The following is an 18,804-nucleotide window of genomic DNA, read 5'->3' as shown; positions in this document are numbered from 1 at the left end:
AGAGGGAGAGGGAGAGGGAGAGGGAGAGGGAGAGGGAGAGGGAGAGGAAAAGAAGCAGCAGCAGCAGCAGCAGCAACAGCAGCAGCAGCTTCTCTGGGAGAGAACAACCTGAAGATTTTAATAAGCATCCAGTATCTCCACACCTCCAGTAGGGACTTTAGTGCAATGTCAGAAACTGCAGTTCAGTCACATTTTTGGAACCAAAAGCGATTTTACTATTCATGGACCAAATGCATCCTGCAAACCTGGCACACTCCTGCGTGCCCATCCATTTTTGCATGGTGGGCCCTTTCTTTGAAATTATGATTCAATTCTATTTTAAGAGATTTTTGGAAAATACGGTGGTAACGACTTGGGCAAAATCGTGAATTTGGCACTAAAAGGATAGGATTTTTGTGGGGAGTAGAATCGGAGCCAGACAGCAATCAGGAGCTAGAAGGTTCTGCATCGAACCTGTTTATAAATATCACCTCTGTCTTGTCTCAGTACCGTGTCTGATTGTCATTGTACTCAGTTATGGGAGGCTTGGCTGGCTTCAGAGCTCCTGTCAACAGGAGAGCAGGAGTGCGGATCCCAGCTCACCCGTCGGCAGACCTTGGGACTTCAGCTTCATTTGATGGTTTCCTTCATCAATCAGCATGCATTCCTGTTCCCTTCCTCATGTCTGCCTCACAGTGTTGTTTCTTCTTTTTCCTGGGCTTTTCCCCCTTTTGGTACATTAAGACAGGGGTCATGTCTGACTCCAGCAGGAGGCCTCTGGTGCATGAACGGAGTCAGAGCTGGCATGGGGGAGCAGCAGGCAAACTATTTTAGCACAGACATGTGAAGCCAGTGACGTGAAATGCAAGTAAAGGGTAGAGGAAGAGGTGGAAATTCACTTCAAATGATGAAGCAGAAACTTCAAACCAATAAGAAGCCAGGTCGGGATGACCTATCTGGATAGGGGTATGACAGTGTGCCCCACCAAACTAAACGATGATATTCTTTGAGTTCTGAGTGGCTTAAGGAAAGACTGGATAAAAACAGACCTTTTAACAGTGCAGATCACAGATTCTTCTCAGACTTGAGAGGTCACAGAAGCACTATGTCTCCGGTAAAGGTAGATTATAGAAGAGACTTACTTCCTGTACCCCCAACAATGCTTGAAACACAGAAAGAAATAAAGACAATCCCAAGCTGATCATGCAGGGTCAGGGGATGCTTGGTTAATTTGCCAAAGGTCCTACTGTTCACAGAAAACCTTTACTCTCCCGATATCTTCTAGCCCTGCCTTATCTAACAGAGTAGACGCTAGTCATGCCACTCGGTACCATGTTAAGTGTTGTCATTCCAAACTTTGACGTGCTTTAGTTGAAAAACAAACTCAGAATTTTGGAAACTTGACACAAGCAAAGTTTGAAATATCTCACTGGTATTTCATCTTAATATGTTGACATGATGTAATGTGTTGAATTAATAAACTACAGTAATATCATGAGATTAATATTTTAATTTTACTTTTCTAGTGTGCCTATCAGGAATGTTTTTGTGTGTGGCTCAGATCCTGCTGGGAACTGTACTGTTTTACAAAAGCCACCTCTGCAGCCTATTGAGGGAGCAAGCTATGTCTTGGGAACATGGGAAGGCATTTCAAAGGTGTAGAGTTGAGATACGATTAAGGCAAACATCTTTCTTACAAGGTTGCCACAGTCAACAGCCAGTCAAATATGCAAGTCTTAGCTATGATTTAAAAACATAATAAGAGGTTCTTCTCTTAAAAGAAGGGTAAAGGAAGCTGCCGTCAATTGTACACATGGCAGACTCTGGAGAGGCACAGTTTAGTAAACTCAGAAAGAGGAAGAATTCGGTATGAATAAATCTTAGCAATGACAGAGTGTAGTAGGCAGGTCCCAGAGATGCACAGAAAGAAAAGGCCAAATGATTATACAAAGATGTTAGCATTCACTCTACGGTGTGCTCTCTGTACTAGAAACCAATAATACTTATGTCAACTCTACTAACTGTCTGTAGATGGCCTTTGAAAGAAAAACTTTAATCATGTGCTAAGTGACAGTCTCAAACACAAGAGTCATGACCAGTTTGTTGATTGTCACTATCTTTATTTTCTCAGAGTCTCTGGCTATTGGGCTCAAATGTAACAAAGGAAGGCATTGAGTTAGGTTCTAACACACATGCTTTAAAAGACTCTGTGATCTGGGGGATAAAATTGATGCCTGCACGTCACATCAACTACATAATTGGAAATATTGACCTACAGAGCCAGAAAACAAGCCTAGAGACAGTAAGAGGAAAACAAACATCAAATGGGAGATGAAGTCAGAAGTTGAGCGCAGTGTGATCAACTGGAAGTGTATGTGCAGGCTCTGAACACATTGGCACATCACTGGGAGTCAGGTCACCAGACATGAAGGAGCTGGTGGCTCAGCACGGACCCTGGCTTGACTGTGAGTCAGTCTATCATGTAGCAGTAAGTTAACAGGGTGCCCAGCTATTTCTATTCATATATCCAAGAGATACAGAGGGATGAGGTGAGTCCTCAAGCTAGCTGCCTTTGATGCCAGAGGGGTTCTCTTTGGAGAAAGATAACTAGAGCCCCTGGTGTGTGTGTGTGTGTATGTGTGTGTGTGTGTGTGTGTCTGTGTGTGTCTGTGTGTGTCTGTGTGTGTCTGTGTGTGTCTGTGTGTGTCTGTGTGTGTCTGTGTGTGTGTGTGTGTGTGTATGTGTGTGTGTGTAGAAGCTGGAATTCGATGTTCTTCAGGCCGTGGTCCAAGTTTGATTCCCAATTAGAGTGAAGTATTCTGGCTTGATTTTAGTGCCTCTGAAAACATATGACTAAATTGGAGATCACCCAGAAAGCAGTCACCAAAGTGACCGACAAGACAAAACTATGTCTGATCAAGGGCTAATAAAGTTGCTAAGAAACATATCTTAAGGGAGTTCTTTAGCGACTGAAGTACATAAGGGGTTCTTATAGGGAAGCCCTGCTCTCTATCTTATGAGTGCACTGGCGCATGTATGTACACACACATACACACACTCCCAGGTGCATACATACACACAGGTGGACACATATGCACACAGATACACACATGTACACACATACACACACATATACACAAGTGCACACCCATACACATACATACACACATGTGCATGTACACACATGCATACATGCATGGATGCAAATGTGCACACACACAAACACACAGACACAAACACACACATATACACGTATGTGTGCATGTGCACACACGCACATACAAACACACACACACACATCTAAGAGGACTAGAGAGCCACTAATTAATTAATGCCTGGACAACAAAGACGACCAACCTTTAGCAAACCATCATTAAAAGCTCTGTGATTTCTGTTCCAGGAGCCCAGTGAAGAACCAACAAACAGTGCTTTACACAACCCGTGTCTCATTAAAACACACAAATGATCTTTTAGGGAACTATTGACAAGTGTCCTTAAATACAATAATTCTTCATAAATTTCCATTTTGTGGAGACAAGAATTTCACATGTCAGTGTAAATGGGGAAAAAAAAGTAAAAAAGGAGCCCGGGGTGGGGGGGGGGGAGAGAAAAAAGCAGGAGCAGGACTCTTGATGTGTCAGGATGTGCAGGAGGGCGTGGTGACTATAATGAGAAAGAAAGAAAGGAAGGAAGTTATGACCTGTCTTAGACATGAGGCTGCTGGGCAGAGACGTGTGTCCTGTCATTTATGAAACCCTGTGTGTCCTGTCATTTATGAATCTTTCTTTTGCTTCAGGACGGAAGAGAGTGAGGCTATGCCTCTCATCCTTCAGTTCCTTATACATGTTTGGAGACAGGTAACCTTAGTTGCTTCTTTTCCTGGAAGTGGCATCTTTGGTACCCGTGGCCACCTTAGATGACTAAACTATAGGTAGATGCTGTGGCATGAAGACTAATGGATTCTATAAATGATGGGCTGGGAAAACTGATCCCCAAATTCCTCTTCCCAAGAAACACTAGGGGCAGCGTCACCAGGCGTTGATGTGTTTCTACCAGTCAAACATCAGAGAGCAACTGAGGCAAGAGAGCACAGACAAGAGAGTACTGGAAACCCAGAGGGGTCTTGGAGCCTTCTGCTGATGAGGCGAGGAAAGACGGTCACAAAGACTTCCTCAGAGCATAAGCAAGCTCATGGATCCCAAATAGCCCAATCATAGCAAAGATTCATGTTTGAGATGACTTTCTTTTGTATTTTGCCCAACAGATCTCTTTTTAAGACTATAGTACAACATCTCTGATATTTCCCCCAGGCAACCCTTATTTTCCTCATCTTCAGTCCATGTGCACTGTAGGGCCCACCCCATTGTCCATTCCTACAGATGAATGTGTGACTCGTGCCTGGGGAATCGGAATATTTCATTATGATATAACTCAAGACAAGCTAATGAAAAGAACAATGCTACAGTCTAGAGTGAACCTGTCTGACAATGAAGTCTGTGTTTAAAAGAGCAAGCCAGGAGATGAGAGAGAGCATGAGGAGGCACTGGGTGGCTTTCTGAAGCCATTGGCGCCTGGAGCCAGGTTAACAGTGGCAAGGCTTTCTAGCAGTGTGGCATTCTAGAGCACTGTCCCTGTCCCTTCTGGTTAGGTCAGTCTGACTTGGATTTCCAAGGATCTTTGTGTTCTCTTAGGGAAGGTCAATTATGAGGTATGAGGTATGAGGTTTGCTTGTGTTTCCCTGAAGTCAAAACTATCCTGGGAATCCAGTTTCCCACCCCTACTTATTCCCTGACATTAAACTTTTAGTTGTATAGATAAGAAAGTGCCTCCTGTCCTTGCATACAAAATTTACTCCTTTGTACTTTTTTAGAAGCTGTATCGTATTAAATTTCCTCAGGTTGGTTTGCCAAAGCACACATGGAACTTAACAAATAAAAATGTGGCCACAGTGAATGCAGGATGGGCTCCAGTCCCAGCTCTGACATTAAATGACGTCCATGCAAGCTGTTTGACCTTGGGTGGATCACCACCGATCACTGGATTTCTGGGTTTTATTTCATCAGTTTGCTTTTATTTTCTTTTGGGTGCTAGATCCCCCGAGAGTGGGATTACAGATGATTGTCATCATGTAGCTACTGGAGATGTGACACAGGTCCCCTGCAACAGCAGCCAGTTCTCTGAACTAATGAGCCTCCTCAAGCCCTCTGGATTTCTGTTTGTTTTTTAAATGTTAGCTAAAGAACATTTGTAATGGCTGTCTGTATCTATATAACTATTCCTCCATACTTCCCTTTCTCTTTCTTTTTTGAGACAGGGTCTCATGTGGCCCACTTGATTTCAAAACCACTATGTGGCTGAAGATGGCCTTCAGTACTGGATCGTTCTATTGCCTGCATCTGCCAAGTGCAGGGATTGTTAAGTGCATGACACCATATGTAGCTTATTCAACCATTTCTAAAACGATTTCTCGTTATATTAGATTATTAATATTATATGACATCTTTACAGTTTCCTTCAGCTGTGACCATCAGTGTTTCATGAAACCGCTTTGTTGTCCAGAGATAAATGCCAACGGTCAACTCTAGCACGTCAGAATTCTACTATTTCTGCTGTCTGTTCCCACCCTCTCCCCTACTAACGTCTCCTCATTCATTCAATGAACATTTCTTTTGTACATCATACCACATATTAGGCAATGTACTCAAAGCCATGGCTCCCCCATGGAGAGCGTGACTGACACCCTAAAAGAGGTCACAGACATGTGATGTCACTCATTGAGTAAACACACTGATACATGGTTGTAAAACCTTGGCTATGCTGTAAAGGCCAATTCAAGATATCTTGGTAGCATGCAGGAGTCTGATCTAGTTGGGGTACAAGAAAGGACAAGCCTTCCAAAGAGACACGTGAGCTGAGACACAGGAGCTACAGTTGCCTGCTCTTGGGGGTTGGGTAAGGACTGGCCATGGTGGCAGTGCTGTGCTGGGCCTGGTGAAAGGACAGTTTGTAAGTTAGCCTTTCCGAATTCTAGGTGGAGAAAAATACCATTATTTCCTCTGTGGGAAAGAAGGAATTCAGAAAATTTAAAAGTATAAAACTTAAGTCTGCTCTCAGCAAAGTGTTTGCTGAACCCACCCAGCAGCCCACTGAGTCTGCTAAGACTCCACCTGTGTGTGTGTCTCCAACACTTTTAATACCTTGAGAGAGTCACTTGGCTTCCTTGGGTCTTAGATTTCTCATCCATAAAACACGAGGCTAGGGTTTTATGTATATGATTTTAAAGGTCTCTCTCAGATTCAGCATTCCTTGGTTCTAGAAATAAACCAGAATTAGCCAGGGAGAGGCATGGATCCTACAAAGAAGACTTGCGCCTTTATTTGAAAACCAAAAAAAAAAAAAATCATCTTGCATTCATAGTACAAGAAAAAAGGTTGTAGGAAGGGTAGTTATTGAGACGCATGTTAGATGGAGCCAAAAATAGCTGATGCATCGACAGTTATTGCAAGGGAAACTGCGATAGAGCGTTTCCTTGGCAACCGAGTAACCCAAAGGTAAAGTAACTGGATTTGATCAAAGACTGGTTTCTTCACTTCTCTCCTATGAAAGTATGTATGTATGTATGTATGTATGTATGTATGAACTCACGTATGTATGGTTATTATGGTTATTATTATTATTATTATTCAACGTAAAGAGGAAAACGGTTGACAAATCCATTTCACTGAGAAACAAAGGTCATCCACATAATCAAGAAAAGAGCAATCCAGCTGAATCTAAACAAGCAGATGCTCTGGCCAGAGAGAGAGGAGTCCTCAGCCTGTGTGCCCTTGAAGGCATGCACATGGCCTGGAGCGCTGGATCCTTCAAGCTCCTCAAGTGTTCGGGAGCATCAACACCAGAATTCACCTAAACCTGACATATGTCAGTCTGCACAGAGAGCTTTGGATTGCAAACCACTGTCAGTTATTTCCAAAAAGAGAAAAGGACAATGGCTACAGTTTCTTAGCATGCATAGTCAATGCTGCAGGGGTTGCTAGGCAACAGCAGAAAGGCTGTCAAGCATCCCTGGGTGCATCCAATGGAATAGGAGCAACCCAAGCTACTCCAGAGATGTGAGAGGCTGCGCAGTCCTGGAAGATGTGTTCAGTTTGACATTGCTTAAAAAAAAATAAAAAGAAACACAAAACATAAATCTGTTTGTTATGGCCAGAACAGAATGATGGATGTTTTCCTCCAAGATTAATTTAGTTCTGAATACGTTTTCAGTTGGACCAAAGCCGTAGGCATGAGTACACCTAGGTTGCCGAGAGGCTCTGTGCAAGGTCTGCAAATTGTTCTGACCTGATTCACCCCAGAGCTCACGAAGATACAACCTCTGCATTCCAGAGAGCTGACATGGTCCCCTGACGAAAGCTTGAGTTATAGTAACTAAGCTTCTGCTTTAACAAACATTCATATTCAAGGTCACTGCTATGAAGCTCCTCAGGTCTGTGGCCATGTAGCGAGAGTGGTGTTTTAATCTACGGCTTCTTTGTCTTTCTTCTCTGAGATGGCAATCTCATTTCAACTCTGAGAAGACTGGCAAAGAGAGGTCGTCGGGATTTGACAAAGGGTCAAGTACCCTTTCTCTGCCCAACTGCACCTGCAGCACTTCTTAATGAGCAAGCTTTCATCACAGGTCATTAATTTGCAGAAGCATGCTTGGTAAAACCAGAAGGTAACATGAAAGAGTGTGTGTGAGGTGATTCAAAGAATTTGAGTTCGAGCTGGAACAACAAGAGGAGGGTCTAACAGGCAACGTTGACAAGATAGAGGCTTAAAGTGGACTGTGCTGTGGACAGGACAGCAGGAAGGTATATGGTCTTCTAAAGCCCGGGCAAGGTAGGGCAGGGGTGGCTGAGGATCTATGGAAGCGTCGTTACCATCTCTTCATCCCTAGTCATTAGCCATTAGGTCACTTTGGTTTTGTGTTTGCTCAAAGGGATCTGAATGTACAAGTTGCAAATGTCCCAGATTTACCACACAGTACCTTTTCATTAAGGGCATTGCTGAAGTGCGGGAAGTCAGCACAGGGCGGGGATGAGAGGCTACAGTTAACGAAAACTCTCCTGGATGATGCCCACATGCCTGGCCAGGGTCTCTCGGCTATTCCCACACTCTCATGTAGAATCCCCTGATCACCCAGCATTTTCACATACTGTGGGGTGGGGCTGGGGGGTCACATGTACCCCATTGTTAAATGAACTCAGTCTGAAGCCTTGAGTAGGCTTCCTGAGTGGCCTCCAAATAGAGTTTAAAACATGGACCCAACATGGACAGACACAGGTCTCCATTTTCCTGGTTTGATAGAGATGACTTGGCTGGGGTAGACGCTGTGCGAATCTTCCAGCCTGAACACAGACATCTACAAAACTGCAGAAATAACAACGCCTTTGGTCTCATTTATCCCCAAAGGTAAAGAAGATTAAACACAAAAAGCAGAAACTAGAGATAAGACACTGCCAAATGTCCTGGATATGGTATGCTAAAAAAAGGGGGGGGAGGGGACTTTGTCAAGAGACAGAAGGAAGGAGGCAGAAAGAAGAGTAGAATTAATTACTTCCAGCCGCCACCAGTCCTTCCTGCGGCGGCTTCTAAGCCCTCTTTTCCCTTTTCTTTCTCAAGCCCCCATCCATTTTCCTTTGTTGGAGAGACAATGTGTATTTGCCACACTGATAATTCCTAGAACCATAGGCTCTTCACTCATCGAAACCTGTGGCTCTTAAGGGTTTTCCAGGAGTTCATAAACACCACGCCACTCTGGATAGGGCTTATTGAAAATTTTCAGATCACGAGGAAAGGAAAATGTACAATGTTTCTAGCTGGAATAACTAACAAAATCGGCAAGCTGTCTTTTTTTTTTTTTTTTTTTTAGAATGGATGACTTTAAGAATAATTTTATTCTCTTAGCTATCTATCCATGTGTGTATAATATAATAAAGCCTGGTATTATAGTGGAATATGCACCTGATTTCTTAAGGGAATAAAATGTTGCCTAGGTTATACTGACTAAATAAATATGATTCATACAAATGGTCCCTGTTTGGCAGAAACATGACACAACAACAATAACTCAGCCATCTTTCATTAACCTAAGAGGTTGAGTTTTGTAACTTTAGCCACATCCATTTCACACTTAACTCATTTTACAACTGCATGAACTTTCAAATGTTTAGTATCCACATATTAAAAATACCTTGGCGAGTTTTCAGAAAAAAAATATAATTCATGTTACAAAGATCTGCCTAAGTCCATCCATTATGGTACTTTTATTAAGCTCTACAAAGCTCAATGGAAAAGTATCATTTTCAATGTTATTGCTTATCTTATTGAAGTACTGGTCTCCTCTTTTTAGTTTGTAGGATGTGACTGTGATGGAGGATTTTCAGATTTCTTCATTTTGTAGAAACCCTACATTGTGGTGGTGACATCTATAGGAGATGCCACCCGACTCTTGCTGAAACCATGTCTATGCTGTTCAGAAACATCCTGTGGCTTCAGACAGTTGGAAGGGACACATATAGATGGTATATCGGAAAGATCAATGCAACGGAGTCAATAATCCTTCCTTCTTGAATCTAGAAAATGCAAAAGTCCCATGTTGGGGAGTCACCAGCATCTAGAGTCTGAAGAGAGAAACTTGCACTGTAGCTTTGCTGACTGAATTCTCTTTGATCCTATTGACCTGGATCTAGAATCTTCTAAGTATAACTTTGAAAAGTAGCCTAGAGCTAAGCATGGCCTGCAAATTGGAGAGCTCCCACTGTGCCTCCTGCCAGAAGTACTTCTGATGAACAGTTGAATGTGCCCTGGTGCCCTTCTAGCTACACATTTAAGCAAAGGAACCTAAATACATGTGTCCCTTGGAAGACATAATGTACTCCTGGACTAGCTACTAAAGTACAACAGAATCAACCCCCCACATTTTAGTGGACCATGAACAAAGAGATATTCTGGAATGTTCTTTTACCTTCACGGCCACCAGGATCTTATCCTGCTCCGGGCAGAGGTTATAGCACTCCGCTAGGAAAACTTTTCCAAAGGCTCCTTCTCCAAGCTCCCGCTTCAGAACGATGTTGTGTCTCTTGATGTGCTGAACAACTACAAAACAAAGATACCTGTCACTCAACAGAGGCCATGAGATTTGCCATGTCACCATGATGGGCCCTTTCCCTCCCTTGTTCTGCAGAGGAACTGCAGCATCCGTGCCTGTGGTGGACAGTGGGATCCTTTATACAGCTCCTTTGTAGATGTAGCTTTTCATAAAGTCTGAGCGGGGACCAATGTTGTGATTCGGTGGGAATTATCCTCCCTGATAATCCATGCGATTCTGATCTCTGTGAGCCTCTGAGCAAAAGTGTTCATGGATGTAAGGACGCATATTGACATCCTGTGGGCTGGTAGCACACTAAGTGTCAGAGGTGGAGACTGCTCATTAGGAGAGTGTTCTGTAAAGCCAGAGGTGAGTCCACCAACCACTTAAAGCTGAGATTTAACCCCTTCACTGTCACATACTTATTGGAAATTAAGTTACCACTTGGTTCACTTTACATGCTAGTAAGATGCCAAAAAAACATTTAACTTTTTTTTTGCATTTCATTAACACCTTAAAATTGTTTTTCCAAATAGGAGGAAAAGCTGGCAGAAGGGTGGTTAAAGACACAGTCAGCTTCATTGTCTTCCAAACTACAGTTGAAAGTAGTTTCCCCATGCTGAATCTGAGAGCAGAACATAGGTCTTTTCTTTAGGAGATGGGCTGCTGGCATTTGTTGACTTTGTTATGATTTGGGGCATCTGCAAGTGTCCTTTGCCAATGTGTTACCTCCAGATACAGTAAATGTCTCTTTTATACCTTGGGTCACAAATAAGGATTTTGTGATTATATTCCTGATAGGGCCTTAGGATAGTCTGCATACTAAGTTAATGCTATCTATATAAATATTACTGAAAGATCTTGTTTCACAAGTTTGATGACACTCAGTTAACTGAAGCAAAGTATGTAAGCAACAGAGCAGCCCAGCTCTCTGAAAATGAAGGGATGAAAGCCAGGAATGGGGGAAAAAGAAACAAATATAACAACAAAAACCACAATCTGAGGTTCCCGCTCTATTGAGCTAGTAAGAAATTCTTTCAATCTTCTTCCATGGAAGACATCAGGAATTATCCTAATTTGCTCCACTTTCTGTTTCTCTTGGACAAGCCAGGAGGCTCTGCCCATCAAGCCTGGCAGCCCAGCAGTGCCCCTCTTCCAGCTCAAACCTTCAACTTCCCAACTTCCTGTGCACTTCTTGGATCAGTGTCAGCGATTCCACAAGCCCCCATGAGCACTCAGGCTTTGCAGCCTTCTCAAGTGTAGGCCACGCCCAGCCCTGGCTTCTCCCAGCAGGTTGACACCCTCATGTATGTTTCACTGTCCTCCTGGTACACCCATCGCTATTCTGAAGCTTCTCTTAGGAATCCACCAACCTGCATCCTCTCTGCCCTGCCCTTCCTGACATCTTAGATTCTCCGATCACCCAAATGAACACCCACCTCACACAGTCTCTCCTGGGTCTCCTGGGTCTCCTGATACCTCCCATCTTAGAGTTCAGATAACAGAGATCCAGGAACTTGCCTAAGCCCTACATGCACACTAGGCTGTTGTCTGCCCTGCCCCCACCCTTTTGTGGTAGTGAAGAGTCCACAGGCATAGAGGAGAGACTTGGTTTGGTTGTTGGTAACACGCTAGGCTGAATGTTTCTAGGACAGAGAGAGCATCTTAGGGAGGAAAGTGCTTCACCTGTGCTTCACTTTCCTTTCAATTTGTTCTCTTAAGGGGCACTATAATCAGTTCCCTTTAAATTTCCCAAGTTGGGCAAGCTCAGGGAAACCAAGATGAGTAAGTGTCCATCCTGTAAGCAGGAGAAAGTCTCACTTGCTCCCATCCTCTGAAATCAGTTACCCTCAGCTATTCACCTTGGGGACTTGGGTAAAATCACTGCAAATTCAACGTTAAGAATTAAATTAGGGGTGGCGAGATGTCCCAGAAGCTAAAGACAAGCCTGACAAGCTGAATTTGTTGCCTGCAATCACATGATGGAAGGAAAGAACTCTCTGCTTAATGTTGTCCTCTGACCTACACACACACACACACACACACAAATAAGTAAATACATAAATAAACGTAAATATAAAAACGATTAAGGTTTCCAGATCTCCCATAAACTGCTTCCTCTGTTTGAAGGGAAACTCAAGTCAATAGTTGGCTTTGCAAAGTTTCATGGAAAACAGTTTCTTTGAAATCTATCCAGTTCCTATGCCCCCACTCCCTGGTCCCCAAGGAAATATCATTGATGGAATTTTCCAGACTGGAAATTTGGTGTCCTTGGTCATTTGCCTCATGGGCAGTAGAAAGGAGCCGATTTTCAGTATTATATTGCAGTCGTATTATCGTCAATGAGAATAATGCATCAGGCCACAAAGTGGTTGTCCCAGCTTAACTTGCCGCCTGCCTCAGAACGCTAAAATTCAATTCTTGCTATAGATTTCCCCCAGAAGTAAAAATATTATGCACATACAAAGGCAATAAAGTATCAATCCATGTCCATATCCATTACTACTGAATCTAAAACTAATAAAGATATAAATAACTATAGCTCTGTCCACTCAAAGTCTCAAGCAGGAAATGGGTCTTTCCCATTTCCAGGATAATGACATTTCATAGAAACCCTGGCCCCGTGGACACAGCCTGCCCAGCACATGGGTCTTAAAACAAACACCCTTGAGTGCCCTACTTATGCCAAAAACTAAGTGACCTGATGTTTCTCTCTATCTCTGTCTCTTTGTCTCTCTGTCTCTTTGTCTCTCTCTCTCTCAAATATTTATAAGTCTGAGGAGAAAGATGCTAAACAGAAGTAGGGGCTTGCTTTGGGGACACTGTAACCCTCCTAGTTCCTGGGTCGTAGGTGCTGAGCTGCTCAGCATTGGAATCTGTAGACTCAACTTCGTAGCAAGAGGCAGCTTTGCCACTGTCAATACCACCCCTTGCTGACGTAGAAGCAAAGAAGACATTTCACAGTGACTACTCTCTCTACTAGATGTACTTCAGACCTCCACACTGATTTGTAATGGTCTGAACATCCCATAATGAAGAATTTTATTATATTAGGAAACTGCCCCGAACCACAAAACATGAAAGAGAAAAACAGAATATACAGTCATATGACTGACAGTAGTTGGGGGCTATCTCAATGTACAAGTACATGTGGGCTATCTCAATGTATAGCATCAGGCAAATGCACCCAATTGTTGGAAGTACATTGAGTAAAGCGTGCGAATGAGGTTTTAGATTTTCATCTACATTTTTATTCTGATACAAATTGGTACTAAATTTAAAATGAGTATCTAATATCACAGATACAAAAATGCCTGGACAACAAAAGACTAACTATTCGCAGATTATTCTATTGATGAGACAGGACATGCACCAACACTGAGCCACCCTCAAGGAGTCCTTAACGAAACTAAAAACCCAGGCGTGCTCTGCCATCAGTTAATTTTCCCGGCCCACAGAGTGAAGTCCAAAGCCACATCTAGTCTACAGATGACATCACAGTGAATCACCTCCCGTGTGGTCATAGAGAATCCACTTGCTTGTGCTTTTCCAAGCATGGTTCCAACTGAAAAGAGAGAAGAGGCTCCCACCACAGGCTGACCGCTATTCTAGGCCAGAGGATGTATGGAGACTTCGGAGAGTCTCTGTGACAGTCTTCCAGGACATTCTTACCTCCATTTTCACATTCAACAAAAAGAAAGGGCCCTGACAAGCTCAATAATACATCTGAGAGTCTACAGTGAGGAACAGGAAGTCTCACGTCCTTCTTCCCTACGACGCTGTCTTCGGTCTTCAGTGAAGGAAAGAAAGCGCAGGTTTTGCTTTGCCAGCCTGCGGAATCACAGGCCTCCTTTTGTCGATTTAATGAAACAAAGTATCATTAAGCACTCACTACCAGGGTGTTTCCCTGACGCCAAGAAAGGGGATGAGTGCATTCTCCTTGTTCCCACGGAGCTCATGGGGTAACGGTGTGGATGTCTATGGTACTGTCAACTTATATCCCTGCTTGGTTCACAAAATGCTCTCTGTTGAACAGACCATGAAGAAAGACTAAAACTCATGGAACAAATCCAGTCAGGTGACATGGTAAAAACTAAAACGTGGTACTAAGGAGAACGGAACTGTCCAGATCCTATGACCCCTCATGGTAAGTAAGCCTAAGTCAAAACCTGACTCTAACTTCCATTGCTGAAGAAAACCAAAGACCGACATAATTTTAAAAGTTTAGGCTTGATAAAGTAAAAAGGACAGACAACTCCCTTTGTGAAGTAAAATTCTCAGTAGAGTTAATTTTCAAAGGACTAAGACAAGGTGATTTTACAAGGGATTAGCCCAGTGATTGATGTCCATGTCTCTGTCCTAATGGTAAGTAGTGATTTTCCTAAGAAGAGTTCTCATGGCAGAGATCAGTAAAAGAAGTGAGCACTGGGTCTGGAGAGAGGCTCAGTGGTTAGGAGTACTTACTGCCCTCTCAGAGGTCCAGGTCCAATACTCTGCCCTCACATGGCAGCTCACAAACACCTAAAGCACTAGTTCCTGGAAATCTAATCCCCGTTTCTGGCCTCCTCGGGCATGCATGTGGTACACCTACATACATGCAGGAAAGACACCCATATGTGTTTCACTAAAACAAACATTTTTAAGTGAAATAAATATAGAACACAGAAGCCACCCTTGGCCTAAGCTTTGTGCAGGGAATCCGCATGTTCTCAGCAGCATAATCTATGACCATAAGCCTATGAGTACACACAAAGACGCTTTGGGTATGAAGTTAGCAGACGTATGTAATCCCCGTGAACCTGCTGCTGTGTCTAGTTTACACTAGAGGGTCAAAACTCTGACATGGATGAATAAAAGCATGAACATGTAGAAATGGGCATGTTACCAAGACAGGAAATAACAGTGGAAGTCAGCATGGAAGTTGGGAAAGGGACAGGAAGGAGATGGAGGAGGAGGAGGAGGGAGGAGGAGGAGGGAGGAGGAGGAGGGAAGAGGGAGGAGGAGGAGGCGGCAAGTTGGGAGTGTTTAGCACATCACGATCAGTCATAGTTCCCCTGCAGCAGGTGGGACAGTACGGAGGGCGGAGTGAGGCGTGGATGCCTGGGATAGCTCCCATGCAGAAGGATTCTCACGATAAGATGTAGGAAGATGAGGATAAATGAGTTCGCTGTGCTGAGCTTCCATTTCCTCATCTTTAAATGATTGATATGGGGCTAAATGGCATCTTGGGATTTCTCCAGGACATGCATTCTAAAGTCAATCTATGGTTTATGGTAATCTATCTATATATCAACCCATCAGTAATCTATCTATCTATATCCATCTATCATCCATCTGTCAATCTATCATCTATCTATCTGTCTATCTATCTGTCTATCTATCTATCTATCTATCTATCAATCAATCAATCTACCTATCTATCAATCGACCGATCAATCAATCTATCGAATCTACCCACCTGCCTCTCTATCCATCCATTTAGCATGTCACTCACCTATCCACTGTCATCTCAGTTCTATGGCTCTAAAGCAGATCTTTGTGGGTAGGGAAGAAGCAATGTGCACACCATTAACAAGGTTACTTTGTAGGGCTGAGACAGGGGACCAACTAGGAAGCTCTGCAAATTTCACTCTCATGAGGCCGGAGAAAAGCTGAGGGTGGTTTGATCCCCTTTCTTTCCTCCCTAGACCCTTTGTCCTTCATGGGCATGGAGTTCAGCATGGTGAGCTGTCATCAGCTCTGCTCTCCACTGGTCCCAAAGGGAGCAGAAGATGTCACTAAGGATTAGTTCTCAAAGAATGTGAGGAAGGACAGGGAAAGACAGAGGAGATCCAAGGGTATCCATGAGAGGCAGGAGACAAGGCTGAGGATGACGCTGGGCAGAGAAGAAGACAGACAACCATGAGTGGAGTAGGAAAGAGGAAGATGCTTTCAGACCATTCTGTGGAGGCTTTGGGGCAGCAAAGGGCAGGATCAAGGGCAGACAGATCAATCTAGAGATAGCATGGTAACGCCAGGGGTGGGAGCCAGGAGAAATGTTAAGATTTTGGGTATGTGCAAATTAAGAGGGGTGATGGAGGGAAAGGTTAAGTGGGTACCAAAAAAAGGACAGGTAGGACAGAAAGAAGAGGAAGAACTAGACAGTGGAGATAACAGGAAATTCCCAGGGCAGGTGCTGTGAGTACAGGGTGGGGGAGGGGTACAGAAAACAGCAGAGACTTTCAGTGAACCACCTGAACCAACAATCTAAAGGATTTTGCCTTAGGTCAAATATAGCAATAGGCACTGAGGACTGAACAGGGCTCCCAAAAGCTTGTTAAGTCCTAGACTCAAGCTGTGCACCCAGTGCAGTCAAGGATGAGGCAGATTCCTGCAATGGCTCAACCCTCCTGGGAGGGCATCTGGAATCTGCCTGGATGGTTTATGCAGCATCCACTGGCAGCAACAAAGCGCTTTTCATCCCAGACCCAATTCCAGCACCCAAGGACCAACCTCAGAATGGCAGAGGCGGAGGGAGCTTCGTTTCATGTAACCCAAGCATCACAGCAGGTAAAGTGGTGGAGTTATTTAAAGTTAAATGCGGTTTCTTGGCAGAGTTAGGCAAGGGGGTGGTGAGCCCTAGAAATCTTTCAAGCTGTTAGACTGAAAGGAACGCCACACTTCAAAATACACAGACGGCACATCCTTCGCTTTGACATCACCGAACAGCCAAAATTATATCTGTTCCACACATTGGCATGTGGCAGAATTGGATTGATTTGCCCTGACAGCTCTCCCTGCTGGGACAATACTTGTCAGTCAGCCCCGGCAATGTTTGTATTTTCAAAAATCGTTATACAGAATGATTGTACGGGATCCTGGCAGGTAGGCCAGACAGTCTTCTCTGTACCCTTGAACTCTGAAGTTCTACCTACCCCCAAGGCTCCCAAACTTCCTGTGACACCCTGCTCACTGCCTCTTCCCAGGCTGTGCATACCACCCTCCATTTGTAGTTCTACTGTGATGTCTGTGTTGCCTCTGGGTTGCTCTACTCCTTTCCTTTCTCGTGGACACGATCAGTAGTCTCCCAAAGCTTCCTGATCGGCTTTAGTAAGAGAGGTCCTTTGCCAGAGTCCCTACAAAAGGATGTGTGGAGAATGTTTTGACTCTGTCACATGATCAGTCAAGAACAATGCAATGAGCAGTGTGCTGTGATGTAAAGATTTGGGCATCTTTCTCCTGTGCACCTGCTGTAATGGGGAGGGGCCGTGCAAGAAGGACATATGTAACAGGGTATACTCAGAACGTGGTGAATGGAGGAGGGACAGCAAAATGCTGTGTAACTGGGCACTCAGGAAAGACTTAGTAGGTCACCAGAGTCAACTTTGAACCGTCAGGCTGGAACCCTTATGATGAGAGTTCTAAACACAATAGAAAGGGAAAAAGCAAAAAAAAAAAAAAAACAAAAAACAAAAAACAAAACACAGAGAAACCATGGGATTCCCAGGCCTCTCCCAGGCTTTGCAAGATTGTGCTTGTACCCAATGATACATGGCCAATTTCTGAAATATGGAATAAGCTATTTGGATGTATTTGGATGTATCCCAGGTGTTTTCCAGCTCGGCACAGCCACAGCTTTCTGTGGGGTTAACACGTGTTGCAGCAGAGCTTAGGACAGCTCTTTAACGTGCTTGTGTGATGACTTAGGTTCTAGGATGTGATATGCTGGAAAGAGTTTGAGAGCACTTCCAGAATCTTGCAATCCAGCATCCTTCCCTGGCCCTACCACCCACCATTTAAGGGTCTGTGCACACAGGACAGCGGTGGGTGATACGGGAGATTAGAGAGGAAGGAAGAGGCTCAATGGACATTTGTTATGAATAAACTGTGTGCTAGGCACTGTGTTAAACATTTTTGCCCACATTACCATATTCAAACCTTCCAGGGAGAAATTCTGTTCTCCATTCACATGAGTATAGGATTGGGGGGGAGGGGCTTCAAGTCACATGGCTGGAGCTATGCCTGAAAAGTGAGCAACCATGCTCCAGTTGCCTTCAAGGTCCAAACAAATACTTCCCTCCTCTTACAGACTACACTTCTTTCCCTCGATGACAGTGGTTCAATTAGGAGATGACTAGTACACAAATAACACCTATAAAAGACAAGAAGAGCTGGACAGACATAAGATATACAGAGTTAAGAGTGTGTAGAAGTTTGAATAAAGCCTGTCAGGCCATGGTTAACGGCTAGCCTTGCAACACTCAGGGTTTCCATTGCAAGCTGTGCTGGACAGAAACGTTCATCGAAAGAAGAACATCATCAGATGCAACAAATCATGACATTTTCCAAATGGCTGGATCAGACCCTGGACCTTCATGTACAGACATGTCTGCTCTGAAGTCCAAAGCTGAAAACAATTTAGGTCAAAACAAATGAAATTTCCATTTGCTCAGGCCAAACCAGACAGATATTTGCTATTTGGTCTTCCTCGACAGAATATATTACTGTCTTCTTTTCTAAATGGAACTTCTAAATTTTACAGGATTCATATAATATTATATAATATTATAATATGTATAATGTATACATATTAAATATGTATGTATACTATATATTATATATGTGAATCCATATATACATATATATACACACACACACATATAGATAGATAGATAGATAGATAGATAGATAGATAGATAGATAGATAGATAGAT

General features: G+C 43.5%; 1 protein-coding gene across 1 annotated transcript in view; it reads right to left on the bottom strand.

The window, feature by feature from the left end:
• Ntrk2 (neurotrophic receptor tyrosine kinase 2) overlaps positions 1–18,804 on the bottom strand; it is a 305,974-nt gene that overhangs the window by 67,319 nt on the left and 219,851 nt on the right. The window contains exon 14 of the mRNA XM_028772066.1: positions 9,989–10,119. Within this exon, the coding sequence (XP_028627899.1) occupies positions 9,989–10,119 (131 nt within the window). The remainder of the gene's footprint in view (positions 1–9,988; positions 10,120–18,804) is intronic.

The sequence above is a fragment of the Grammomys surdaster genome, unplaced genomic scaffold, assembly GCF_004785775.1.
Source record: "Grammomys surdaster isolate TR1022 unplaced genomic scaffold, NIH_TR_1.0 211, whole genome shotgun sequence".
NCBI classification, from domain to species: Eukaryota; Metazoa; Chordata; class Mammalia; order Rodentia; family Muridae; genus Grammomys; species Grammomys surdaster.
The sequence above is the reverse complement of the archived record's forward strand: the minus strand, read 5'-3'. Positions and strand labels throughout refer to the sequence as shown.